Raw genomic sequence first — 27,747 nt, forward strand, 5'->3', positions numbered from 1 at the left:
TGTCATCCAAAAATCTAGGTTTTTATGGTTTACGTGCTTTTCATACAGAACGACTGGACTCTGAGGCTGTTAGGAATATCACGCACGTAGATGTTGTCGCTGTCAGAATGAACACTCACTTCTGAGTCAATTTACTCCCTTGCTAGAAACAGGAGAAAATTGGTTATGGGTGATTCAGTTTGTCATTTGCTCTTTTTCTCATCACACCATGAAAATTCTTGCACTAACATTGTATTACTAGTTACTTTTGCATCAAACAAAAGGTCAGATATGTTAGAACGTTTTCTTTTGACAAGGGCACAAACTTCAAACGACCAATCGGGTCAGTCGCATGATTAGAAGTTGTGAACAGGACTTGATCTTGATTCCAGCTCTGTTAGTTCCTGCAGCTCCAAGCTTAGCAGCATAATCTCCATATCTTAACTCTCCACCAGAGAAACATCTACTTCTTGTCCATTCTGCTTTTAAAACACAGAAACTATCTCTTTCAATAGCCTTATGCAGTAGCAAGTCCAAAGGACCCCGAGATCTGTTAGGATCAACATGGACCACCGCAATGAAAAAAGCAGGTCACACATTTGACACACCACAGTTACAGCTTTATCCTCTGCATTCCTACAGATGCTGTTTCACTGCACTTGAAAATAGACCATTTGAAAGTCTAGCTATACATGGCGTTTCAAAGTCTGACCACCTGATAAAGCCTTGGGTTCCAAGCAATAGCATCAAACTATTCCTTACATTTTGCTATGAACTGGGACAATCGCTAAATCGATGGAAACGTATATTAAATTCTTAGCATATAATTAAGTCAGTTCCCAGTTAAAGAGGGGAAAATATGCAAGAGCACAGGGTAGTAGAAAAATCCATAACGTGGCTTCTCTATCCTTCCAGCTTCTCTCCCACCATCATTTGTGTCACTTTGAACTTTGTTGCCAATTTGTTGGAAGTTTCAACATTGTCAATTAGAAAAGGCATAGCTTCTCATTTTATAAGGTTTTATTCTGCAAGAAGATCTAGAACATTTACTGCATGGATTGTGTGGAAAAAGAAGTCGAAACTTGTAACAAAGGAGCTGTTGCCTAAAATTAAACAATTAAAACTCACAGAAGACTGTATACTATCTAAACTTCTCTTCAGGCCCAAAGAACCAGGTAACACAGCCTACATCTTAAAACAAATGTTTTCCATTTACTCCCAAAAGGGGCCCATTTGTGAAGTATCATAAGCCCCTTAAATAGTTTGCACATATGGTAGTCACCTATAAACTTTACATTTACCTCCCCTGGGATTTAAAATTCTATAGTTGTTTCTTATTCTAAGTACAAAGAAATAGTACTAGTGACACTTTAATTGCAATCTCTTTACAAACTGTTTTATGTCCTTTCCTTGACTTAATTACCTTGCTTCATGCAGGTTCGCATCAAATCTTTAACATCATTTTACTACTTCAGTGTTTTACTTCTGTTTATTTTGCACATTAAATACAAATTGTCATTTACAATGCCTTTTGGTTTACTTGCTTAATTTTAGCTTCATTAGCAGGATTCAGCTAAGAAATCCCTAATAGCTCCCAAAAAACCTCAAATGTTATTCAGTTGCAAAGAACGATTAAGCTTAGACCTTCAGTTCTGCAAACTAAGAAGTTAATTTTTTCAGGACCAAAAGAACTACTTGCTTAACTAAGAAAGCTGAAGAATTGCAGAATCAGGTCCAAGTTTTGTCTATATACACAAACTCTCAAATACATTTCTATTTCTTCCTAACTACTAGCTATAAATATAAACTGCAGTGTAGCGCAGCTCTTTTGAAAGTAGTGTAACGGTCTGATAACTGCAAAGTCTTTTGGCTTGAGTTATGGAGCTCTTCAACTGGGTCACATTAAGCCTATTCATATACAACACGTGAACTAGAGCAAAGGATCAACTGCAGCGTTATGATTTTCACTGCATTGCAAAGTTCACTCCTTGGCTTTCTAGTTTTACATTGACTTTGTACTATTACATCACTGAGAGGCATACAGGTGAATACATCACCTGTATGGTAACTAAACTTCAAAGGAACACCTTTGAGCTTTCCTGTAACTTCAAGTGACCAATACTCTGCAATTTCTCTTTATGAAAACTATAAACAGTTTAAATCAGAAAAGATGATAGACGCGTATAGACAGAAAAGACGCTGCTGCAGTAGCAGTACCACACCCCCTATTATCCACTCTGAGTCGTCTTGGTGTACAACACTTGTCAGGTACATAAAATATGCTTCTGCCTTTAAAGCAGCGCAAACACTATGACTAGGTTTACAGAGAGAGGGGGACTGACAAGGCACACAATTGTGGGAAAACTTAAAAAGCCTGTGAGAGACTTGCAATTTGCAGATACTTTGCCTCCACTGCTTCTGCCCCCAGAGTTCCCTAGATCCTTCCCAAAACAAGCTAGAGTTGAGACTGAAAATTATCTTCTTTGCATGAGCTAGAATTCTGTAACACATAAAACTATCCATCACTGTAGCAGGATGCTTGAACTCATTGACCACTCAAATTGTCTGGGAGAAAAATCTATTGGTTTCTATACATTGAGTTGGAAGGATAATATAGTACCTACAGTTCTCAGAGCATAAACTTTGCAATTCCCTCTGCCAACCTTTTTCCCAAAAGACTTTCCTATGATTAATGATAGTTGAACTGAGAAAAATGAATGTGAAACACTATAATGCAGAAGACCAGAGCAGATGCCTCCCCCTCCTTGTCAGATGGAAAACAGGTTGGTGAATAATTAAGTCATGAAGCTCCAAAACCTCCCTCTCAGGCTGAACTATAGGTAGGAAGACTAAATAATAAATTCTTCCTAATGAGTTATTCTGCATTTCCCCAACCAACTGATCAAATATGAATACCTAGTAAATACACTCTAATTGTCTCCATTTAGGCCTAGAGAGCAAATGGATACTTGAAGTATTTAATCATGTAAATTTGAACAAACTCTTCGATCAAGAAGCACTGAAGCTCCGTTATAGACACGGTAACACAGTGGACACAAGCAACATTAAGGATGAGCTGATGTTTATTCCTCATCAATTGTATGATTATATATATGCCAAAAGTTTCTTGTTTCAAAGAGCTTAAAGTGATGATGAACTACCGCCTAACAGCAGCTTCTAGAAAGTAGAGAAATGAAAGAGTTTTTTCTTTTAAAGTTGACCTAGTAAAAAGGCAGAGCACCCACCCAGCCTGAGGCAGGGACACTGTTCAAGAACATCTGTGCCCTTTGCTCCAGAAGACTCCTAATACTGGGCACAGTCTGTGATTTGTATGATCAGCTCACATGCAGCAGTCCTAACTCCTTTAGTTTAATTAACCTTCTTCCCTTTCAGGACAGTAAAGCCTAAATCATCTTGACAAGATGGGTGTACAACAGGGCAGGTGGACTTTTTCTGGATCTCTGTGGTTTGAGTGTTTTTTTTGTCTTGTTTTGGGTTTTGTTTCGGGTTTGTTAAAAAAACAAAAACACAAACAAAAAGATACATGCAAAAATCAGGATTATCCCAATTACAGTATATGGAAAGTCATTGAAAATTTCCCTGTGAGTGAGTGAAGAGCTAAGACTGCAGTTCATTACAGATGTCATGTGTATTTTCTACAGTTTAGGCACATTCTTGCTAGTTTTATTCTAACAAAATAGAAACACTGATAAATAGGTATCTTGGAACATAAATAGAACAGAATTTTTAAGGCAGTCTCATAAAAAGTTTGTATCAGATCACTGAAGTGGTTTTCTATTTGTCAAAGAGTAAAATATCACAGCATATTTTTTTACTCCCACATATCTACTACTTAATGGGCAACATTTCACAGGGAATGTTGCTATACCCAAATGTACTAGCAACTCTGAAATTGAAGCAGCTGTTCTGCAAGGAGTAGGAAATAGGTTAGGGATATAATTTTTATAAGACTGCTCATCTTTTGGCAGGAATGCTTTTCCCCAAGGAGCTAGTCATTTACATGAAAAATTTGGACATAATGGAGTCAAAGAAGCTTCTGTAATACAAGTAACTTTGAATCCCCTGGCAACTCCTTACTCGGTTCTATTTTTCCTGTCTTTCCTATTCGGAGTTATATTCTAGCTCCCCGAAAGATGAAGAAAGTTCTGAATAGAGAAGACAGTTAAATATAAAATACTTTAAATCAATAAAATATATTCTTTGTGGCTGTTTTACTGACAGAACCTATCTGTTCTTTCTCTCCTTAACCTCAACACCCTGAAGAAATTTCAAAGCACACCAAAGATAGAAACTTTGTGACGGCAGCCTAACCACAGTTGACAATCAACCAAAAATGCAAGTTAAATTGCAGGCAGGAGTCAGAGCAGAACTTATTTGTTTGTAGGTAAAGAGATCCCTCTACTGGTTTTAAGTGATATTGCAGGAACAGCAATTTCTACATATACCTGCCTTATTAAGGTCCTTATTTAATAATTGAACCAAAACATCCACTGAATAAATACAAGCTCATCTAATCTTTTGTGTAATTTAATATAGCAGGAGACTAATCCCTAACTGAAGAGGACCAGACTTTGCATGCAGGGAGGATTCTACTCGTTATGCAAATGCTGCCCTAACGGGAACAATTGTGAGAAGACTAGAAAAATCCACATGACGACATACGGGTGAGAAGTATGTTTTACATCAAACACTTAGCAGAAGGTGCATCCTTTTTTCAAAGGAAGAGAAGAAGAAATCTGATAATTCACTTTGTTGCCTAATGTGTGTGTACTGGAAGTAGTGCTTGTCTAAATGCCTTCAGCAAGGTAAGAAACCCTAGGCAGAGTATGAAGCAAGCAAAATTAATGACAGATACAGCACATCATCTTTATGTTAAATTGCAATCAACTAATCCTGTGCTTTGGAAATTTTACAAGCAGAATTTTTTAAACATACAGCCTTTCCAGTGACCCTGCTATGATAGCAAAAAGCAAGCTGAAATTTGGCATGCATTTGTTTTCCACGCAGACTACATGCCAGAATTCTCCTCGATCTTCTTGGCCACATTCTTTTGAACACTGGCTTTAAGCAAATGCATTTACCTTTCCAAAGATTATTCAAATTTAAAAAACTAAATTTGTTAGAAAAGGACATGCTAGAAATGCTAAATCATTTTCTAACTTCATGAAATAAAGGAAAAAAGTGATAATAACATTAATAGTTTTGTCACTTCTACTCTTCTGTAGTTGTGCTTCATCCAGCTCCTTCTCCATTTTCTCTCTTTCTAAATTCAAATCATTTAGCTCTTGATCAGTCCTTTTAATCCTCCTTTGTAGTTTACGATTCTCAGCATCCTTTGTAAGGTTTTCTGAACGCAGCTCTGCTAAGAGGGTCTCTTTTTCCATCAAGAGAGCTTGATAATCCTCAGCACCCTGAAATATAAAGTAGCATTCAATTTCTGTAACATATTTTGTATAGACTGGAAGGCTTTACTCCTGTTGCATCCAAACCCACTCCCCCACACCTCTTTCCAGTACTTCAAAATTACAGTGCAAAACCACAGTGAAGTGACAGTAACTTACGCTGAAAATCTTCTCAACTAACGTAACACAGCTTTCAATGACACCCAGCAGGATAAGTGTCTTAGACAACTAAGAATTAGATAAAGATTGACCTGCAAAGGAGTCCATATTACAAACGAGATCATATTACTATTATTGGTTCCCAAAGCTCTTATTACATAAAGCTTTCTACTTCTGGGTCAGTTTGAATCCAGACTAGGTCATGTAGTTACCAAGTCATAAGCATATTTTCTATGCAAAACAGGAAGTCCGATTTGCGTTCTTCCCCATTGCACACTGTTACAACCAGCCTCCTTGAAGTTCACAACACAGATGACAGCAGTAGTGGGCTACGCAGCATAATCTACTCACAGAGAACTGCCTTCAACTCAAAGTGTGTAGCTAAGGAGCAGAGTAATGAGGAGAAAGGCTTGCTCTGTCCCCCACCATGCAATATGGATTCTGTGGACAGGAGGGATTAGTTGCAAACTTTTTAAACCTAGAACTTTCCAAAAATAATCAAGCTCTGATAAAAATGAAAGGGTTAAAATTAGAGTAGCATTTCAAAGCAGGACTTCCATGGTAGGAGAAAAGCAAACATAAGTTGTGGATACACACACAGGCCAAAATGACCTGAAGAAGAAATAGGATATACTTTTCTCAATAAAGCATACTTAAAATTTGGGCTTGTATGAGATAAACGGCTTTTGAAGAAACAGAGGGGCTCTGTGAGAACTAAACATTACTGCTCCATTAGACTCTGCAATCAAAAAAAAATACAGGCAGTCACAAAAGCTTTAGGTGTATGTACTTTGGAGGCAAGTGTATCAACCGCTTCCATTCCTTCCGAGCTACAAGACCAAGAGTATGTACACACATCATAACAGAAGATTCATCACTGCCTCTAATCATTATTAGCTAGTTTCATCAGACTCAGTTTTAGACAAGTTGGAAAACATTACAAGAGACATTATGTTGTCTATTTTAATATCAAATTCTTATTTTCTCCCATTTTACATTGATAATTTATGTATTATAAAGGTCTTAAAGTCCTTTCTCCTCCACACATGTGAAAGCATTACTAAATAACTTTTTCACAAACAACATCCCACTGTTTTACAAACAGTCGTTTCACATTTATTATATAAATAAATCCAAACAAGTGTCCCAGTTCAACTCTGCTAACATGAAGAGTATGCTGTTACCATACTTTTGGAAGAAAACCAAAAACATTCTTAGGTCAACAAGAAAGCTCAGTATCATCTCAGCTCCACAACTACTTGTGTCTTTATTTTTAACTCATTTTGCTTTTATGTATTTCTCCCTTAATAATTCTCAGTTGTTACAGAAGAAAAAAAAATATCAAGAAACAAAGGTAAGTAATCTGACATTTTAACACTATCATTTAAATAATTTGATTTGGGATTTTTTTTTTTCAAAGTAAGAAAAACTAAACTTTTTAAATAACATTTAAAACTAATTTCCATTCCTCTACTTTCAAAGACACAAAGTACTACCCACTGTGTGGAATTATGAACGAGGGAGGAACAGGGATGGGGGAAGGCATATTAATTGCTTACTTCTTACCTTGAATTTTTGGATGTGTGCTTTGTGAGTTGCCTCTCTTGCCTTAGCCAATGAAGCATTTAGATCTTCAATTTCAGAACCAAGCTCCTCATTCTTTAAGTAAAGTAAAATGAATACTATGTAGAAAGAGTTATTTCCAAGGGATGGCGATTCAGCAATAGCTATCCCATCTCATTATCCATTCATCCAACTACACAAAACAAATACTTTAAAGAACAAAAACACCAAATACATCATAATAAATCTTGTATAAAGAAATTCTTGTTCTTATACAACACTCACTAGACTGCCTATCACTCAAGTTAAATATTTCCCATTCTTCCACAAAAATCTGAATTTCAGCTGTCATTGACCTCTCCTATTTTAGCAGTCTTTATGACAGTTCCACTTACTCAACAACATAAAATACTTCTCATACCTCTTAAGTGGTGCTCAGAGCTGATAAAAATCGGTATGCAACTGAAAACATTTTTCCTCAAAGTTCTTAAGGGAAAAAGTATCAGTTAACTATCTTCTTTCTTCCCCGGCCTGAGACCCAAAACTAGATAAACAGAACTGCTTACAGATATGACAGCAGCAATTAAGGACCCACTAGAAGCCTCCTAATGGTTACAGTGAAATCAGTCAATCCCTGCCACATACACAATGCACACACTCCCCTCCCAATGATAGTTCTACAAACCAGCATGACCATAATCATCATACCTCTTTTTCCTTTGCTTTTAATGCAAGAGTTAGACCTTGAATGGTTTTATCCCTTTTCAAACCATTCTTCTTTTCAACAGCAAGCTCATTTTCTCTCTCTTGTAGCTCTTCTTGAAGTGACTAAATTAGATTATGTGAAAGTTGCATTAACTCCCCACTAAGAGATGCTGTAACTGCACATTAATAAGTACATTCTCAGAGTTCTTGTACTTTATTACTCAGAATACTAACATAAAATATAGCCCCAAAATGCGGTCATCATCTTAAAGATGTGCCTGGAATATAGTATATAAGAAGCCTAATCTCATGGGCTGGCCATGAGTATCAACTTCAATATTTGATGAGCATGCCTCAAAATTGCTTCAAAAACAAGGTGAGCCTTCCTGTCATCCAACATAAAAGAATTTACCAGAGGACTTGCTTTGCTTCCTTTTGAGTCAAGTCCTCTCTGTATCTATGAATGCATAAAAGAAGAGATCCCAACATGCACTGTAAGTGGTCAAGGAAACAGAAACAAGATTAGAACTTACCTGAATCTTTTTTTCAAAGGAGTTTCTCTCATTTTTAAGCTCCATTCTAATAGCCTATAAGAACAAAACGGTTATTACATTCAAGTAATTTCATTCCAAAAACAAATATAACTTATGAAGCATTAAAATGAAGCAAAAAGAGCTTAAAGACCTTAGGGTGGGGGTGGAAGGGGGGTGGAACAATTTTGCATACACCTCAAAACTGTACTACATTCAACATTTTAGCAGGAACATATTGATTCAGTACCTTCCTGGAAGTCTACAAATCTACCTGGGCACAGTATGAGCCTGTCCAAATTAAGACAACAAAAAAAAAATTCCACCTACAAACCACACATTCTTCAATGAAACGGGACAACTGTACCTGCCGAGCTAATAAAAATGCATTTTTATGTGACATTTATCTATGTCAGCAAGATGCTTTTCTTAAGGAAGATTTTAATTAGCACTTTTCCTTGGGGACGTTGCAGAATATTCTTTTTAAAAAGTAATCATATATAAAAAGAGTTGTGCACAGGTATTCATTAGAATTTTTTCTCCAACACTGCATCCCAAAATGACAATACAGTCTGTCCACCTCCTTTGAAATGATTAAAGATGACCCCATCCCTGTTTTCACCTTGACACACAAATATTTTTGTGAAAGCAATGTAGTTTTTCCTGACACATACTGATGTAATTCCAAGATGACTGAGAACTGAAAACTTAATTCCACTAAACAGTCTGGTCATAGAAGGTTCCTTTTTCTATTCTTGATACAAACAAGAAAAGTATTTAGGTACTGATCAATATTAAGTTCCAAAACAAAAGGGAAGAAAACTTCTCAGAAGCATGACAGCCTCCATGATTACTTTCTTAATTCTGCCAGCTTTAATTTATTGGTTGAATAATTGGGGGGGGGGGGAGGGCAGGAAACAACAAGCCTTAAGACCCGTTTCTACCTTTCAGGATATCTCTCTTCCTCTTAAAAGAGTCAAGTGAAATAAAAGACTGACTCTTAGCACCTTTTGTAGGCTAAAGGCTAAAGTAACTTAATTTCACAAGAGTTTTCTTATGCCTACCTCCCTTATCACAGCTTTTTCGTAACAGTAGAGATACTTCCCAAAAATAAACTCTCAACTCACATTCTTAACTTGTACAGAAGTTATGTCATCTACCGAGCGATCTATTAACATCTAGCATGTTTTTTTTTATATATACTTCTGTAACACAATTGCACAGTATCTATAATAAAATATAGGCATAGAGTCAATGGGAAACATGACCTCTCATTGAATGAACGGTAAGCGTGGATAGTAAGGATGAATATTTAGTGCCAAACCACAATACAACCAATGTACGTTAAGCGAATGGAGAAGGGAATAACTGTGGAGCAGAGTATTTTAAAAAATGGGCTTAAGTCACACATATTGTCATGCACAAAACCTTTAAAATCCCAGACCACATGAGATTTATAACACATAACTGTTCAGTCAGTTTCCTCACCTCTATCTCACTATCTTTTTCATGCCTCAAAGCAATGGTAAGTTCTCTGATTTTTTCTGCTGATAAGTTCCCATAAGATCCACTCTGAGACTTTTCCTCTTCAAGGTGTTGAATTATAGCTTCTTTACTTTTCAATGACAGACTCAGTTGCTCTATAAGTCTAAAATTATAAGATTTTTAATATTAATCTTGCATCATCTACCACCAATTCTCCAGTCATTGCAGTAAATCTCGCAGACAACTTTCCTGGGTGAAGACTCCAGACAATACTTGTAAAACGTAAGGGAGTACTTTCACGACCCCCTCTCCCTCCAGAGAAACCAGAAAACGTGCTGTAACATTAAAGCAAGCAAACAGGGTTGAGCTATCTGCTAAGTGCTCATTCTTATTTTCCTCCAGTACCATTTCAAGTGTCAACACTTAAGCTTCACTATTTTAGTTACATTGTCCTTTATAGCGCACACAAAAAACTTATCAATCTATACTACTTCTTAGCACATACAACACCATATCCTTACATCCTTAAGTGCCATCACTCAAGTACCTCGCTTCATTTATATTTGTACCTAGGCTGGTTCTGACTTCACAGCAGCAAATAAAAAAAAAGTTCTGTCAGCACCAGCTTCTTTGGTCAATGCACATCTTGACGCTTCCAGTATTCCAACTGATAAAAACTACAGTGCTTGAGTTTTCTGACAGATGAAAGGGTTATAGGTGAAAACTTTCTGGCATAAGATGCCAGCTGCAATTCTCCTAGGTTTTGTAGCCTAGAGGGTGAAAGTATCTTTTCAACACAATATGAATTTCAGATGTGCTATTCCCAAACAAGTCTAAAGCATTGCACATTAATATTTGGTTCATTTCAAGGAGTCAAATATTCTCTTCATCCGTTGGCACTACGTTTTTCCGTTCCTGTGAATACTTACACTGATCTACCAACATGTAATTATAGAAGATCCTGAAAACACTGGATCACAAGGGGCAAGGGGAAGAAAAAAAGAGGGGGAAAACAAACAAACAAAAAAAAGACATTCTCCACACAGCCTTCACTCTAAGTGATCCAATCCTGACAATTTGTTTCCACACAAGCTATAGAGATGGCAACTCAATTACCTCTGAAAGGGACTGGTTTTATAACTCCTTCCCAGCTCAAGTCACTCAGAAGGGCGACTGTGTTTGTGCAGATGACTAACACAGAGAGAGGAAGACAAGGAAAGGGAAAGGAAAGAGATAACTTGAGAGCCAGTTTCTAATTACTGTGGTGGCACATAAGGTGCAGTATCAAAACCTATTGGAACAGTTTCATAATTTTATGCCACTGCGGGTTTCAGAATTGCTGTTTTCAATCTGTATGCTTTTACGAAAACTGTCTAGAAACCACTACAAACTTTGCTTTGGTCCTACTGTAATATAAAACCCATAAAATGAAAGCCTCAGGCCCACATAACTTTCTGTTACCAGGGTAGACCAATTATGCGGTTACTCACAGAGTAGTTACCTGAAGGGTTCAGTCACAAACAGACAGGAAAGGATACTCCAGAGTATAAGGAATGATAACGATCTTTTGATCTCCACTCTGGCCTCACATCCCCAAACTAACTAAGCTTTACCAACAGGCTTGCCAGTACCTTACCCTGCATATAAAAAGAAGCGTGGCCAGCAGGGCGAGTGGGGGGATTCTCCCCCATCCACTCAGCTCTGGGAGACCCCACCTGGAGTACTACATCCAGCTTTGGAGTCAGCAGCACAAGGATATGGACATGTTGGAGCAGGTCCAGAGGAGGCCACGAAGACGATCAGAGGGCTGGAGCACCTCTCCTATGAGGACAGGCTGAGAGAGTTGGGGTTGTTCAGCCTGGAGAAGAGAAGGCTCCGGGGAGACCTTATTGTGGCCTTCCAGTATCTGAAGGGCGCCTACAAGAAAGCTGGGGCGGGCATGTGATAGGACAAGGGGGAATGGCTTCAAACTGGAAGAGGGCAGATTTAGATTAGATATCAGGAAGAAGTTTTTCACTTTGAGGGTGGTGAGTCCCTGGAGCAGGTTGCCCAGAGAGGCTGCGTCTGCCCCATCCCTAGAGGTGTTCAAGGCCAGGTTGGACGGGGCTTTGAGCAACCTGGTCTAGTGGGATGTGTCACTGCCCAGGGCAAGGGAGTTGGAACTAGATGATCTTCAAGGTCCTTTCCAACCTAAACCATTCTATGATATATTAAAAAAAATAGAATAATAAATAAAACAAAATATTCAAAGTTTACACATTTTCCCCACCTAAAATTATTGAACAACTCACATTTCCAACTACCTGCCAAATAAAGCAAAGCCCGTGATTGCAAAGCACAATGAAAACCATGAAGCTCAAACACAGTGTTTCTTTTCCCATCAGATGTACCAACCTCTGCAGATACATCACTAGGACTGAAGGGTACATAAACACCATGGAAGGAGTAAGTGAACACAAATGGTAGAGTCAAGTTCTATTCAGCAATGGTTTCAAGAAAGCAGCAAGCAGGAGGTAAGTCAGCAAAGTTACAAAGATGCTTTAAAGCAGTACATGCTCATGTTACATGCATACTGATTCTTTGCTGTGTTCATTTGATAGCTGAAGAGGAAGGATGGCCAGTAACATTCTCTCATGTATCTGAGGGTAGGATCAAACTATTAAAACCTATATCCGTGTCAACTCTGCACATTTTAAACAGTAAAGAATTCCAGTGGTTAGAAACATCATCAGCAAGACTTCTGACCTGTCTTTCTCAGCTCCTGTAATCACATCCAGATCCTTTGCAGGGGCATTCATAATTGAAGAAAGTTTCTGCTCAGCAGCTATTCTCAGAGCTTTCTCCTTCTCTGTCATTGCAATGGCTTTTTCCACATCATCTTGGGCAGCTTTAAGATTCTGCAATTAAAACACACAATCCTGATGCCTATAAGAACAAAACGGTTACAAAATTTTTCACATATTGAAGTTTCTTCTACCAAACATATGTTGGTATGTTTCATTTAATAAATTTTACCAAGTATCTCAAGTGCTTTGCAAATACTTCTGAACTCTTCGTGTCTGCATTTGCAAGATTAATCCATTTTCTGTGGTACATAAAAAAGGGAAGTTTGTTTCAAAGAAACAAAACTAATACCCTAACTTATAGCAGAACTGGAAACAAGTGTGCCCCTATGCTATGGCTTTAGATTTAGCTATTATAATTTGGCTTTGTCCCACTGTCCTCCCACTATCATAAAAAATACCTACACTTAAATTAAAGAGGTTAAAGAAAGGCTTTTTTGATTCCATCAGAAATTAAATTAATATTCACAGGCTCACTGTAGGTAATTGGAACTCTTCCCAACATAATTTATAATATTTTGCAAGAATTAATAAAGTACAAACCAGACACTTTTCTCTTGAACAGCAATGGACACAGAGGTAACACCCACAGATTCCAGTCAACTTCCCCTAGTGACCCAATTCATTGAGACAGGGAACACCAGAAAAACCACACTTGTCATACACTATGTAAAATTTGTTTCAGATCTTCATTTTTATATTGTAAGCTCAGCTGCCGTGCTCACAGTATTTTCCTTTCTATGAAATAAAAGCCTCCTTGTAGCCCAATAAGTAATTCCCCTCTCCTTCAAGTGTACACAAACATGGGGGAAGGTGAGAAAAAAGTCCTTCACCATTAGATTTCACCACTCACCCCCTCTTCTGTAAAGTTGTTCTGCACTCATGCATCTTTCAATCAAAAACTCTGAAGAAAATTAACCTTTGATAGCGTTATCTGGTTCTATATAATTATATAGTGCTACATAAACAAGTGACTAATCCTATTCTGCAGTGTTCACATTCATAAGCATAATAAAATTAGTGTCAGAGGTCAAAACTATCTTCAGGTTACAGAAAATACTGTATCACTATGAGATTAGAATATTTGCCCTTCTGACTGACAGATCTGGGAAACGCCAGGCTGACTGGCTGGTTTGGTACAAGGTAAGTAATTTAGGAACTTCTCTACCTATCCAGTAGCACAAAGAATGCTGTGAGAAATCCCAGTTCCACTAAACTGAAAAAAGTCATGGAGGGAGAGGGGGAAACCTCCATGAAGAAGCTCACTGCTTTATGAATACTGCTAAATCATCCTGGTAGAAAATACCCTCAGTAGATTGCTACCAATGTCTTCCATGACCAATTCATTCTTTAGAGATGGGAAAGCAAATATTGGAATATATCCACTTGTGCTATTTCTATTTACTTACAGAAAAGAGCACCAGATGTCTATCCCCCTCAAACACAGCTACAAAATCCCACACCTACAGATAAGTGTATACAGTCAATGATGCAAAACAATCATGAGCTTATGTATTTCTAGAACTTGACACAAACATTTCCAGCACAGACCATTCAATAACAAATTTGTTCTTTACAAGAAACTGAACTTTTCCTTGCTTCTGAGGACGCATGTTATTTGTACGGAGAAATTTTTTTTTGCCTTTACACTAAAAAAAAAAAAAAAAAAATGGTGAAAACATGAAGCAATTCCCCTGTAAAGATATCAGCAATGGCTCAACAATAAATACAAGAATAAACCGTCTCAACCACATACAGCAAGGAATTAAAAAAAGACATTAAGAATAACCCTGTAGAACAGGAGAATGTTTTGCAAAAAGGTGATATACTGACAGCAGATGCCAATAACATTTGGCACATAAAGGTCAATCTAACAACAGTGTAAGGCATGCAGGCACAACGCAGGGAAGCGCCCACTGGTTCACCTACCCAGAAGCTGCCAGAAGTACGTGGCCTCTCTCAGCCTATAATGAACACACAAGAGTGGAGATAAAAATCTCAGATTCTGTGGATTTCTATATTGTAATACTGAAGACCCCTATAAAGACAGAAAATGACCGGAGTACTTTCAGAGTGGTTTCAGCTATTTATGAAGCTGAGACCTTATCAGTAGAAGTGTTCAAAATCCAGCCCCTCTTCCTCTAAGCAGAGATTGCAGTTCTGAAAATGTAGCCTCCTCACACTGGAATTCAGGAATCAAAGGTTTCTGCTGAATGTACCTAAATACCAACAATAGGTACAAATTTCCTGAAGAACTGCTATCCTCATATTTGACAGATCAAGAGCTGCTAAAAACACTTTCCCTTTCATAATTTTTTTCTTTTTTTTTTTTTTTTTTGTCTGGTTTTGCCCTGGCTATTTTTCCAGGAAAGCTGAAATGATTTTGAAAACACAGGCAGATCATAGTATCAAGTCTCAGACAATAGTAGAAAGACAGTACTGATTTCTAACTATTCCTTCAGTTTTGGCCACTCACCTCTTCCAGGAGATTTATTCTGCTAGTCAGGATTTCTTCCATTTCTTGCATCTTCTTTTGTGCCTCTTCTTTCACATGCTGTATTTCGGCATCACCACCCTGGGCCAAGCTTTCAACTGCTTTGCTGAAAGACCATAATATAGATAGAAATCCCATGGCATATCAGAGTGGAAAACATCTAAAGTGCAAGTGGCTGACAGATGATGCACAAGCGTTTTCCACTTTATCTGTACCTGCTTGTCACTTTAGGGTTAAATACAAACATCTACACACTATAGAGCAATTTTGATGGTATAGTCTGAGAGTTCCACACACAAGCCTCATCACAGTGGATAAGCAAGCACTTTGTATATATGATGAAAAAGTGTAATATTTCCTTCATATTTTCAAATCTTCCAAATAAAGCATCAAGCCTTTGGTAAAGTTGTATTTTCTACAAAAAGCAGCACTGGATCAAATTGAAGATACATAGCTGCTGAGACTTCTCCAATTGCTTTTTCAGTAATTGTTAATACCTTGTAAGAAAATAAGAGCTAGTGTTTCCTTACTAAGCAAAGGATGATCACTTATTTATGACTTCCCCCTAAATTTTGCTTCCCATCATGAACCTGTGCAAGGTTCCATTCAAAGCCCAGCAATACCTTTTGACAGCCACCTGGAGAGACCAAACAAAAATTAATCTGGTCCTCAGGATCTACTTGAAACTAGGCCTCCCTGAACTACTAAAAAAAGGCTAACTGGTAACAATTCAATGCCATGTGAGGTAGCCCACACAAAGAAAATTCCACTGAAACTGAGGTCCATGTGGCAGTCAGTAGCCATCAGTCATTGCCAGCCTGGATTAGGTTCAAACCAGACATCTAGAAGGAAGCAATTTAACAGGCTATTGTCAGTCCTACAGTCACTCATTGCCTCCCCAAAGCACATTCCACCTTGCCCACACCGTAAAGACAATGTAGCACTATGTATTTTTTAAGTATTATTTATTTAAAAACAAGGTTCTAGCAGAAAAGCAGGAATTTTAAGTGTATTCATTTCTGTATCATTAAAAATCACAAGATCCATTCTAGATTAGTTCTGAACTGCTCTCTCGCCCTTACTCAGAAGGTTTTTGTGTAACATCTTCTCAAGATAGTGCTGTAAAAAAAAAAAAAAAAAAAAAAAATAATAATAATAAAAAAAAAAAAAATCAACCTCTTCACTTGAGACAATTCAGCTCTTAGCTCCACAACCTTAATAGGAATGCTAAGCCATTCCCAACTAGGGAGTAATTTGTTTTCCTGAAAAATACAGCAGAATGAAGGATAATATCAAAGTCGCACCACCCAGTATAACTACATTAACATCATTGCATGTTTAAGAACTCACACATGTAACTTCTGTAACAAATGAAGCAATTTCTAGATAAGTGCCCTTAAAATACTACTTTGGGATCCTCATATTCCTAGAGCATCAGGAAAAAAACAAATACTAGCAAGCTCTTGAAACAGACATCAAGAAATATACTGGTACTTACGAGGCTTTGATGAGTAGTTTCTCCCTCTCCTGCAGATCACGCTTCAGACTTTCTATCTCAACTTTCAGCTCAATGTTCTAGGACAAAAAAAATGAACTTGTCTGGAGAGAATTCAGAGGTCGCCCTACCGAAGAGTTGTTTGCAATGTGTACATTATTTTTTGCTCAGACAGCAAATAGAAAGTATCATTGGGCTAAGAATAGCACAGAGACATTTTAAATTTTAAAGGACGTATTTTGCAACGTTCGAGACTTTCAGAAATCTCAAAAAGCATCCACTATATTCAAGCAATATAAATTCCTTATGCACACACTTAGCTACTATAATGGAGAGTAGTGCAGATCAACTTGGGAGTTTCTACAGCTTCCATGCACGGTTTTTCTTTGAGCTACGAGATATTTTCTTCTCATTTTCTTTTAAAAACCCGATTGTATCAACTATTGATGTTTTTAATAATCTTCACATTATTTTCTTATAGCCTGAGAAAACTACTTGTGACATAAGCACAATTGTACAAAGAACTACTTGGCCTGAAAGTTGACAGATACCATTTCAATACATTAGCAATTACAAGAAAGACACCAGTGTAGAATACCAGGACAGAAGATCCATCAGCAATATTCAGTTGAAACCATCAATATACTTAGCTACTGCGACAAGCATCAAGAGAGACTTAAGTTTCCATCCTATTACAGAAAAGGGACCTGATTCAAGCATCTGTTATAAATAACATGCTATTGCATTACCAAAATGACGAGTTTTCCCTTCTAGAATGCAGGTACCACCAAAGGGCATAAGAAATGTTTCCTATCATCTGTAAGCCCAAAATAACAACTCAACTAAAATCCTTCTTTCAACTTAAAAAGATACCAATATTTTTCTACAAACTGACACAGGAATCAAATAGATTTCTGGAATCCTGTACAAATATGCATTCTTTCAATTTAGAGCAATAACACTAGAAGCTAAAACAGGTAACCTCCCAAAAGAACTCTTCAAAAAGATATATAATTCTATTAAATTATTCTAAATGCATACAATTTTGTATATTTCTTCAGTGGGACCATCAAACTTCTGCTGCATTCGCTCCTCTAGAAAGTATATACGAAGCTTCAGGTTGAAGTTCTCTTTTTTCAGATCAGTGATTTGCTGTGAAATAAGAAACAGAAATTATGTCACGTGTTTCAAACCAAGTAATAAAGAGTGAAAACAGCTACCATAACACACATAAATATTCAAGTTGTAAAGCTGTTCATAACAGCATATGACACCCAAGTCAAAACGAAACATCCTTCCAGGATAGTGTCACCCAGGAAGATGCAAATACTCAAAGCCCTTCAAGAGGTTGCTATCTTCTCCAGCTTCAGCATGTATCACAGAACATATTTATGGCTGGGGTGGTGGGACACAACATTTTTTTCTTCCCCATCCCCATTGCTCCCCTGAACAAGAAGAAATCCTGCTCTAGCCTACCCCTTCTGAATGTTTTGGGGTTTTGTTTGTTTTCTGAGGGTTTGGGTTTTTTTTACAGTATATAGGTACAATGGCACACACAACCCGTGTGTTTGTATAAGATCTTATAATTCAGCTTGTGTTTATTTTTAGCACTGCAAAACTCTAAGACACTAGCACTTCAGCAAGTAAGTTAAAATAGCATGGTTTAAAAATATATAATATATGCTGTTGTGCAGGCAGTGTTCTTCAGAATATTCCTTAAGTACTAAAACATTGTCTGACTTTACACAAAAAGAATCCAAGAGAAGTTTTAAAATCTAAAAGTTTTAAGTAGTTCTTTATTCTATAAAATAAAACTTGAACAAAATATAAGATGTTACGTTAAAACAGAAGTATTTTCTTGGCAAAAGCTTGGGATGGTAGCCTTATTACAGGAAGAAAAGCCACAAGCACACAAGGCATGTGAGCCAAATCAAACATCAATAAAACCTTTATCCCATCCCATGTTTCATACTGCAATTCTTTGGGAGAAAATTGCTTATGATTTTTAACCTTCCTAGTAGAAGCAGTAACATAGTTGATGGTTTCATTAAAGAAAGGAGTCACCTTCTAATTTTTTTTTTTTTTTTTTTAGGGACTAAGCATAAAACATTCATTCAAATAAGACTTGTGTCCCCGCCAGATGCTTTCAGCAAAGGGAAATCTAATATGTTACAGAGTTACTAATAAAATATTTATGTAGGCTTTTCCAGAACAGTATAGTACCACTTGTAAAAATTATTAGGAATACAATTCTTAAAATATTTGGCTTGTGAAACCTAAGACTATTTTCTGTAACTGCACTCAGAACCTGCATCTGCAAACAATTTTTCAGTTTAATAACCCTTGCCCAGCAAGATGCCTCATCATTATTCACCCAAGTAAACATCATACAAGCAACTGAAAATACAATTGACAACACAAACTTTGTGGCCCATTCGCACATCCTGAAGAAGCCCATCTTTAGAAACAGCAGCAATACCTATATTTAACTTTATCTTTGTTTCTCTACAATTGCAATTGGATGATCACAAACTGTAGCAGATATAAACTTGGAACTACGCAAGTTATAGGTGCTTAACGCATGACACCTCACGAGTATCACAAGGTATCTTGAGTAACTAGAAAAATTATTTCAGAACATTCAAAGAGATGTAAGCATGGAAACAATGCAACTTTGTACTTCAATTCAAGTCACAGAGCCCAATACAGAATATTCATCAAAACAGAAATTCTTATTTGGAATAAGCAAAGAAATCAAAGATTTCTTAAACAAAGCAAGTTTGCAGAACTGGGCTAGATCCTGCATGTCTTGCTGGCAAGTTCAGCACTATGTTCAACTAGTGAGAGCAGACTTTATAGTGTTTGGTTTGTTGTTTGGGGTATTTTTTTTTTTTTTTAAAGATGTCAATAGATCATTCCTAGCAGTCAGTCTCTGTTCATTCATTCAGAAAAAGTCCAAGTGCCAAAGACACACTGAAAACATATCAGTTGAACTTCTAGTTAATCTTCACATATTCAGTACATTTCTGAAAAAAGGAATAAACAATTTCAGAAGAACTCAGCATGCCTTAATTCTACTCACATGTGTTTCAGTGGCAATAGAATTAAACCAATGAGCTTAAGGGTACTATTTTCAAAAGGCAAACAAAACAGACTACACAATCATAACCCAAGAAGTGAAACAAACGCTGTCTCTGACATTCAGTTTCTCAGATGAAAGTTAATTCAGGCAGACTACAATTAAAAAGTTACAGCTTAATAAAAGACAACATGTAAAAAGTCAACAAGTCCACACTAGAAAAGGGATTTCAATGGCAATTCTTTCGACATGCATTTAAAGAGTCAGTCTTAATTCCTTTATGCGTTTTGATTTCTGTATTTTAAAAAAAGGAATGAAATAAGAGAGACACCTTACACAGAAAATTGTACACCACAGAGAGCATGGTACCAAATACCACCTGCCTAGCTTGGTTTAGCTCCTTTCCAAGTCTGCTTAGAGCTACGTTTATGCAAAATGGCATCTGTCAGCAGAGGCTGTGGTTTCACAGCACAATACAGTTTTTAACAGCAGGGGCCATTTTACAAGACAGCAAAACTCTTAACTGTGGGTTAGGGGAGACAAGAAAATACACACAATATTTAGTTCCCTAACTTGATACCAATCATCCTTTCTATTCATAAAGATCTAATCAACCATAAGAAGGTCCTCAATTAAAGATGCCTTTCACTTTGCCTATGTAATCACATTTTCTATAACAAGGTGGTTCCCCCCATATTGCAAGAAAGTGGGACACACCATAAATACTAAAAAAAAAAATAATAATCTACACCTCTAATATTATCTAGCTCAGCACCTTGTCCAGGTCTAAACATAAAAGCACCTTTTCTACACAGATTCACCCTTTAGCCCATTCAAGGGTCATTACATCCATTCTGTTCTCTAAGCTGCAAGGCAAGGAGCACTGTTTTCATTACTTCCTTCTCATACCCTATATAAGTAACAGCCTCAAAGATCAGCAAATTCATGGAGAAATATATACATACACACAAACCATCTCTAAGCAAGAGAACCAGGAACTTTACCTGCTAATTCAGATTCGTTTTAAAGTGGGATAAGAACAGCTTAACAGTATCCATCCAAAAGCGCATTAAACACAGCTACTACTGGATGCTTGGTAACTAGTAAGAGGACAAAGAAAGTAAATGCTCCCTTTCTTTAGTTTAGCCTTCCAGCTACCAGCAACCTTAAAGACTCAAAAACAGAAGTTGTATAAGTATCTCTGCGTTTAATTGATCCTTCTTCCTTTACTTGAATGGATTTTTGAGCTTTGTTACACTGTTGGCATCCATAAAAGCCTATGAGAAGTTTTACAGCTCAGTTAAACATAAAGGGTCTGCAAGTACCAGGGAACCTCTACATCACACAGAACAACCAACAACAGATTTTTCCCTCCTTCTAGAAATTTTTACGATGTGCAAATGAACACTGCCAACAATAAACCACTTGCAGAATGTATATTCTAGACTGAGGTCTTTGGCACGTATCACCGTAAAAGATTTTAATCACTTACTAATGCCAAGGCAGTGTCTTTCTACCCCAGCCAATACACAAAACCAAAAAAGTGAAATAGTTAGACTGTAAAAAACATCCTTCAGCAAGGCTTTCCAAAACAAGCTTTACATTCTATGCAAAGAGCACAGCTTTCTCCTCAGAGGGACATAAGGCCACAATAAACTGAAAAAGTTTAGAAGAAACACTCATTTCAGACATAACAATGCTACAACAGGTAACAGCAGTTACAGGAGCAGACTAAGAACTGCAAACACTCAAACACATCCTAGAGATAGCAAGCCACAGCCTTGATCTGTAGCAGTCATCTCAGAGATTTTTGATTGCTTTCTCCTCTACAATTTCTTCACACAATCATAAGAACTCAAGTTAAACAATTTAAAACTTTTTACAGGGAAGTTGTCCTGCAACACAGCTATACTCCAACCAAATCATCATTCGGTAGCTATAAACAATTGACTTAATTTAATAACCCACAAAATTAATATATTAAAAAAAATCTAATGTTTTCCTTTATATTCCAGTAAGTGCCAAAAACAGTTTTATCTACAGAATTGTCACAATGATACTAGACCTTTACAACAAAAGTATTCCAAGGACATTCATATGTAATTATAAAGGTTAAAGGTTATTATACAGCAGTCAATGAATTAAGTAGTCAAATTGTGTGGTAGTCTAAACAAAAATAAACTTGATGCTTCTGTGAAATAAATCAATTGCAGACTTGCAAACCAAGTTGTTATGTTTCTGGTGATTACACGAACTTTCGAGCAGAGGGTGCCAATTTTTGTTTCGCAACTTAAGAGCAGCAGTTGGCTAGTCTCAACAACAAAATTTTGCCTCTGTTTTTGAAAGCAATACTTAAGAAATGGAGGTTCAAAGCACAGATAGCCAGCTAGTCACACCTCCAACAGATCTGTGTTGACTGACACAAACTAAGAACCTGACCCAGAGAGTTGCCTAACACTTTAGCCAGCATGTTAGAAATATCTTGGCCATAAATCTGTCACCAAGTCTTATATTAAAAGTCTGCTTACATTTTCATAGTCCTTCATGGTCCGAGCTCTAGTTGGTGAGACTGTATCTTCTGTCACATCTGGTAACACTAGACATTTAAGAAGACAGAACAAGTTCAGAAAGCGGAATCTCTATCCAGGCTTCAATTTGGCAACAGCAAAGGCCTACGCTAATCTAAACACAATAAAAATACACCACCTTTTGGGAAGCAAGGGAGACATTTTTTTTCCCCTTGTTTACATTGCATGTTAGTGCTACCAAGCAGTTAGTGTCTACATTTCTTTCCGATCACAGTAAATTGTCTATCACTTAAGTTCCCAAATTCCAATATCACCCATTTAAACCAAGATGTACACCAAAATTAAGCTATGTGAGATACACTTGCTAAGCTTGATAAGTCCTCAGAGCAATTGCAAGGGACTCCCATATTGGGATTAAGTCCTATTAAACTACCAGAAAGTGGTTCAAATTTTTCGGTCTCTTCCTGGTCGCAGGACAGGCCTCCACCTTAGACTCAGGGAAGCCATGGACAGAGGAAATGGCCAGTATCCAGGTTCCTAAAAATGTAATCCCTGCTGAACATGCATGTACTTAAAGTACTGTTTGCACACATGTTCTGTAACAGCCACATTTAAACAGGACTGCATAACTTATTTCTACTCAAATCTGAGAGAGTAAACTTTTAATCAGAATAACGAGATTGTATAAAACATGTAGCACTTGCGTCACCTTAAACATAATGAAGGGGTAGCTGAGGACTCAGACTGACTCTCATAGTAACTAAAAGAAAATATTTAATTCAAAGTACTTCCAAAATTGTTATGCAACTATGTAGAGCAGTCTTGAAAATAACCCAAAGAATACCAGCCAGTAGTTTTTAAATCTGGACATTTTAACTAATTTCACAAGATAGCTTTCCTAGAGCACATGAAGAGTACAGTAACGTTATTTCACAGCATTGGTACGTTTCTTATGTTTGCTTCCTTTCACGAGCAAGAATATCTCCCTGGTAAACCATCTGATTTGTCGTAGTTTCAATTACCTACTTTATCTATACAATGAAGTCAGCCAAGTTATGTCGCTGGATACATGCATGCATGCATAAAGAGAAATCAAAAACATACATCTCGAGTTTACATAGATGGGTTTCAAAATAGTACTAGTTAGCCACTTTATTTTAAAATAAGCATTTCAAGCAAGTTTCCCGCATCTGAAGATGAACTTAGTTACATGGTCATCACAGAGAAAGATGCACTGAATTACAGCTTCTGTTCAAGAGGAACTAGACAGGAAGGCTTCTAACGCATGACTAGATAAAAGCCAAGATACGGAGCCCAGAGCGGGTCTTCGGGCAGGAAGTAACTGCACAGCCGAACTGCAAAACCGAATGACACGCAGCATGCAACTTCCCTAAAACTACGCAGAATATAAAACAGTAATATTGCCTTGCTGGATATTCTAAGCATTTTAAGTACACGCTCCACAAAACCGCTGATCGCCTTATGTAAGGCTCAGAGCCATAATGACCACAGGCAACAGAGTGGACAGTAACTGCAGCAGCTGCTGGCGGTTTTATAGTCTTAAAATGATATAACTTACAAAAAGCAGCATCGCTTAAAGATACTTGCTGCCTTTTTCCTTCAGGCATGAGTTTTTTTTTCCCTCAGGCATGAGGCTTTTCCCCTCAGATTCTAAGACCCGCGGGCAGCGCCGACCCCCCGGCGGAGGCGGTCGCGGCTCCTCCGTCCCAGGGAGGGCGCGGAGCGGGGCTCGGACCTCCCCCCCCGGAGCAGGCGGGGACCCGCCGTGCCGGGCTGCCGGTGCCGCGGGGGCCCGACCGCCGCCTCCCTGCGCCTCACGGGGGGTTCCCGCCCGCCATCCAACCTTACCTTGGCCGCCGGCCGGACCGGGCTGCGGGTCCCCGCGGGAGACGTCTGGCAGCTGGTAGCCGCTGAGGAAAGAGGAGGACACCGCTGAGAAGCCGAAAGCCCGGGGGAGCGCAGTCCCCTCGACCGGGACCGGCAGGCCCGGCCCCGCCACACGCACCGGAGGGGATGAGGGGAGCCGGCGGGCCCGGCACCTCAGTCCAGCGCCCGCGGTAGGGCCAGCCATCGCCCAACAGCCCCGCCCGCCTACCTGCCCTCAAACACCACTGGCAGCGTCAGGTCTTCCCCCGGCAGCGAGTCCATGAGGGCTGCCCGCGGGTCCCGCCGGCGGCCAGAGCCCCGGCTCCTTTGTGCGCGGCTTTGGCGGCTCCGCTGGAATTCAAACGGCCGCAATCGCTTCCGCCATCTTTGCGGCGACGAAGGTGAAGCCGCTGAAGCCACGCCGGAGGAGCGTAAAAGGCGGGCACGATAGAAACTAAAGGGGAGCCGCCATGTTTTCTATGGGCGGTGGCTGAAGTTTGGCGGGCAGGCGCCATGTTGGGTGAGGGCAGAGTGGGGCGGGGGATGACGGCGACTGCCAGCTGGGCAAAGGGAGAGAAAGCTGTCGGGCGCCATCTTGAGTGAGGGAAGCCACGGAGACGTCCGCCAGCCGCCATCTTTTGTGAAATAGGACAGGCGGCGATGGTGAGCCGCCGTCTGTACTGAGGGCACAGTGGAGCGTTCTCCGGCACAGCTGCCATTTTTGCCGAGTCTTTCGAGTCTGTGGCGAGGCGGGGGACAGGGCTGGGAGCGCGGCAATGAGGGGGACCTCCGCTTGGCCCCGGGTAGCTCCAGGCCCCGCTCCGAGAAACAGCGCCCGTTGGAAGAGGCGTTTTCTCGGCCATGGCGGGACCTCGGGCTCCTGCCAGGCCTGGCAGAGCCGCTGGGGCCGATTGTTTCCATGTCCTCCACGCCAAACCGCCGTCAGACTTGGAGAGAGAAATAATTATGCTTTAGTTTGAAATTCTAGTCACTATCCTTTGTAACTGACTGAGGTGAAAATCCGGGAAGCCAGCTGCAACTATAATCCACCCTGCATTGAGGCAGGCTGATTTTGAAGCAATCGAGTTGGTTTTTTTTTTAGTTCTGTTGAACGTTTCAGAACATGGACAGTTTGAAATGCTGAACTGAAGTAAGCGCTGCCATCGTTTCCCCTCGTTGGCACCGCCGTCCCTGAGGGCGCAGGGCAGGGCCTGGCCAGGGAGCTCCAAACCCCGCCTGGCTTCTCCTGCTCTTAGCCCTCTTTCATAATTCATTATTGGAAACCCGTGTGTAGGATTGAAATACTTTCCTGCAACGTTTACGACCTCAGACAGGGTGTCATGCTGGGACTTACTCTCAGCATTACCTGTAACGTGAGGAAGCTCCGTTCCAGCGAGACACTCGCCTGCTCTCGCCCGCAGCAGTAACCATCTGCTTCAGCATTAGATTTGGTTCCCTCTTCAGTACCAAGTGTGTCAGGTTTCACTTACTCACTATTATCTGCGCCATCTCAAGGGGATTCTTACCTAGCTTGGAAATAGGACATGGATAAGGGCTGACCATGGGCCACAGTAATTTTGTGGGGTTTACTATTCCAAATTGTTACAGTGCCCCTTTAGCTCCATTTTCTCCAGGTACCTACTCCACCTCTATTCAAAACAGATCAAAGTTGTAAGCCTGTAAAACACCTTGGACTTGTAGTAGTGGCCAATGCAAACAGTGGATGTGTACGGTCACGGTGGGCTTCCCATCCCTCCTTCTGCCTTTCAGTTTTGTGTGTGCAAGTGCCTGATGGAGCAGCTGTTAGTGCCCCAAACTGCCAGGAAATGCTGGGCACTACTTAACAAAATTAAGCTCTTAATCTGATCTATCCAATTGGACATGCCTGATGCTTTGCACTTGGGGGTCTGATGATCCTAAGAGATGTGCGGTCCCTTCAGCTCCCCCGTGGCCCTTGAGAGACATTTGTCACCTTACATGACTGGGTCCCTTTCTGCAGTGGCCTCACCTTCTGGCAAGCTGAAGTTAAGTTTGCAAAATCAGGTCTGCCATATGGCACCAGGATGTGATCAACCAGTCTGAAATTTGGCTTTACATGTTTACAGAGCAGATCTTCATAAAATGAATGAGTCCACTTACTGAAAGGATGACAGCAATTTGCTTTTGTTTGAGGTTACAGTAAGGTATTACATATTTGATGCATGCCATTAAATCAGCATCCATCAGCCACAAGTTCAGTACAGTTCATTCCCTGCTTGTGTGCTATGGGCTGGTAAAGCACCTCTGTGTCTGCAGAGCCATGGTGCACGTCCCAACATACTACCTTTTGAAAGAAATCAGCAGGGCCCTCGTTGTTAAGTTTATGCCTTCATGAAATGGTTCTTTCATGGACAAAGGCATATAGGTATATACATATATATAGATATACAAAGACATGACGGAATACTTCCCTGGGTTACTGTACTGTCCAATGCTTTAAAATCTGCAGCAGCACCAAGAAGCTGCGAGGGGCAGAAAGGACTGGGAAACATATTGTTTAGAAGCAGTTAACAACTTGCCTTCTGATAATCTGCTTAATGTTGTTTAACCTTATCTTAATTAGTAGCACATTTGGGGAGATTATGCTAAATCCTCATACCAGCAAGCTGTATTGGAACGATGTTTTCCTACTTTACAAGGCAGCCTGAGATCCTTACCACCTCAGGAACAAAGTACTAAAGGGAGTCTAGGAAAGAAATACTTATGGTGAGTGTAATGGTGTGCATGAGTTGACCACAAACTTCCAAGGAGCAGGATGAAAGCCAGCTGCTCCATGTGCTGTAGCTGAAATGCAATAGTGGTACAAGGAGGACGGAAGTCACCATCAGCTGAGTACAGGTCCTCCTTGCCATCCTGATATCAAGTCCCTACTCTGGGGACGCGGTTCAGCATTGTTATGCCTCCTCCTGCTACAGTTCAGAGCAAAATTCCTCCCAAGCTAAGTCATACGCAATCAAACTGTTCTGCTAATGCAAATCAGGTCTCAATAAACTCCCTGGAATTTCACTAGTGTGGCCCCTGCTTATATAGCTCTGGCTTAGTTAAGGATTTGAATGAACACTTAGTTTTAAGTGCTCGCTTAATTGATGGTGACTTACCTCTCCAAGTTCTTTGCTTGATAAGGGCCAAAGAGTTAGACATAACATTCAGCAGGAAAAAATGGCTTTAGCATCTGTATTTGCTTCTGTGCCAAGAAAATCAATTTCCTAACACTGACAAGTGAAAAAGAAATGCAAGTTTTCCATAGGTCCTTTTGCAGACACTACCAGAACTGTTCAAAACTATTGACGCCACAGAAATGGATTTCAGAGTATCTGATAACATAAATTTCCTTTGAAAGACCCATTGTGGTGATGAAGAAGAACCTGATACAATATCCTCTTCCAATTTCTAGCTTTGTTCTGTACGTTTCATTTTTAATAACTGCATACATCTCTGACAAAATACGTCTATGTGAATATTACAGACAATAATGGGGAAATACGCATTGCCTGCCTAGCTACCAAACATGTTAATGAACGTAGCTGAAAGCTGGAAT

The 27,747-nt window shown here is 39.3% G+C and overlaps 1 protein-coding gene across 1 annotated transcript in view; it reads right to left on the minus strand.

Annotated features, from left to right (window-relative positions):
• CDK5RAP2 (CDK5 regulatory subunit associated protein 2) overlaps positions 1 to 24,512 on the minus strand; it is an 84,748-nt gene extending 60,236 nt beyond the window's left edge. Inside the window, exons 1-12 of the mRNA XM_082492770.1 lie at positions 24,400 to 24,512; positions 24,153 to 24,214; positions 22,284 to 22,351; positions 17,718 to 17,828; positions 16,680 to 16,756; positions 15,164 to 15,287; positions 12,590 to 12,741; positions 9,848 to 10,007; positions 8,363 to 8,416; positions 7,833 to 7,952; positions 7,128 to 7,220; positions 5,193 to 5,411 (exon numbers count right to left, since the gene is read on the minus strand). Of these exons, the coding sequence (XP_082348896.1) occupies positions 5,193 to 5,411; positions 7,128 to 7,220; positions 7,833 to 7,952; positions 8,363 to 8,416; positions 9,848 to 10,007; positions 12,590 to 12,741; positions 15,164 to 15,287; positions 16,680 to 16,756; positions 17,718 to 17,828; positions 22,284 to 22,351; positions 24,153 to 24,214; positions 24,400 to 24,452 (1,293 nt within the window). The 5' untranslated portion in view covers positions 24,453 to 24,512. The remainder of the gene's footprint in view (positions 1 to 5,192; positions 5,412 to 7,127; positions 7,221 to 7,832; positions 7,953 to 8,362; positions 8,417 to 9,847; positions 10,008 to 12,589; positions 12,742 to 15,163; positions 15,288 to 16,679; positions 16,757 to 17,717; positions 17,829 to 22,283; positions 22,352 to 24,152; positions 24,215 to 24,399) is intronic.
• Between the last annotated feature and the right edge of the window lie 3,235 nt (positions 24,513 to 27,747).

Source organism: Vanellus vanellus (assembly GCF_965231255.1).
Source record: "Vanellus vanellus genome assembly, chromosome: 18".
Classification (NCBI taxonomy): domain Eukaryota; kingdom Metazoa; phylum Chordata; class Aves; order Charadriiformes; family Charadriidae; genus Vanellus; species Vanellus vanellus.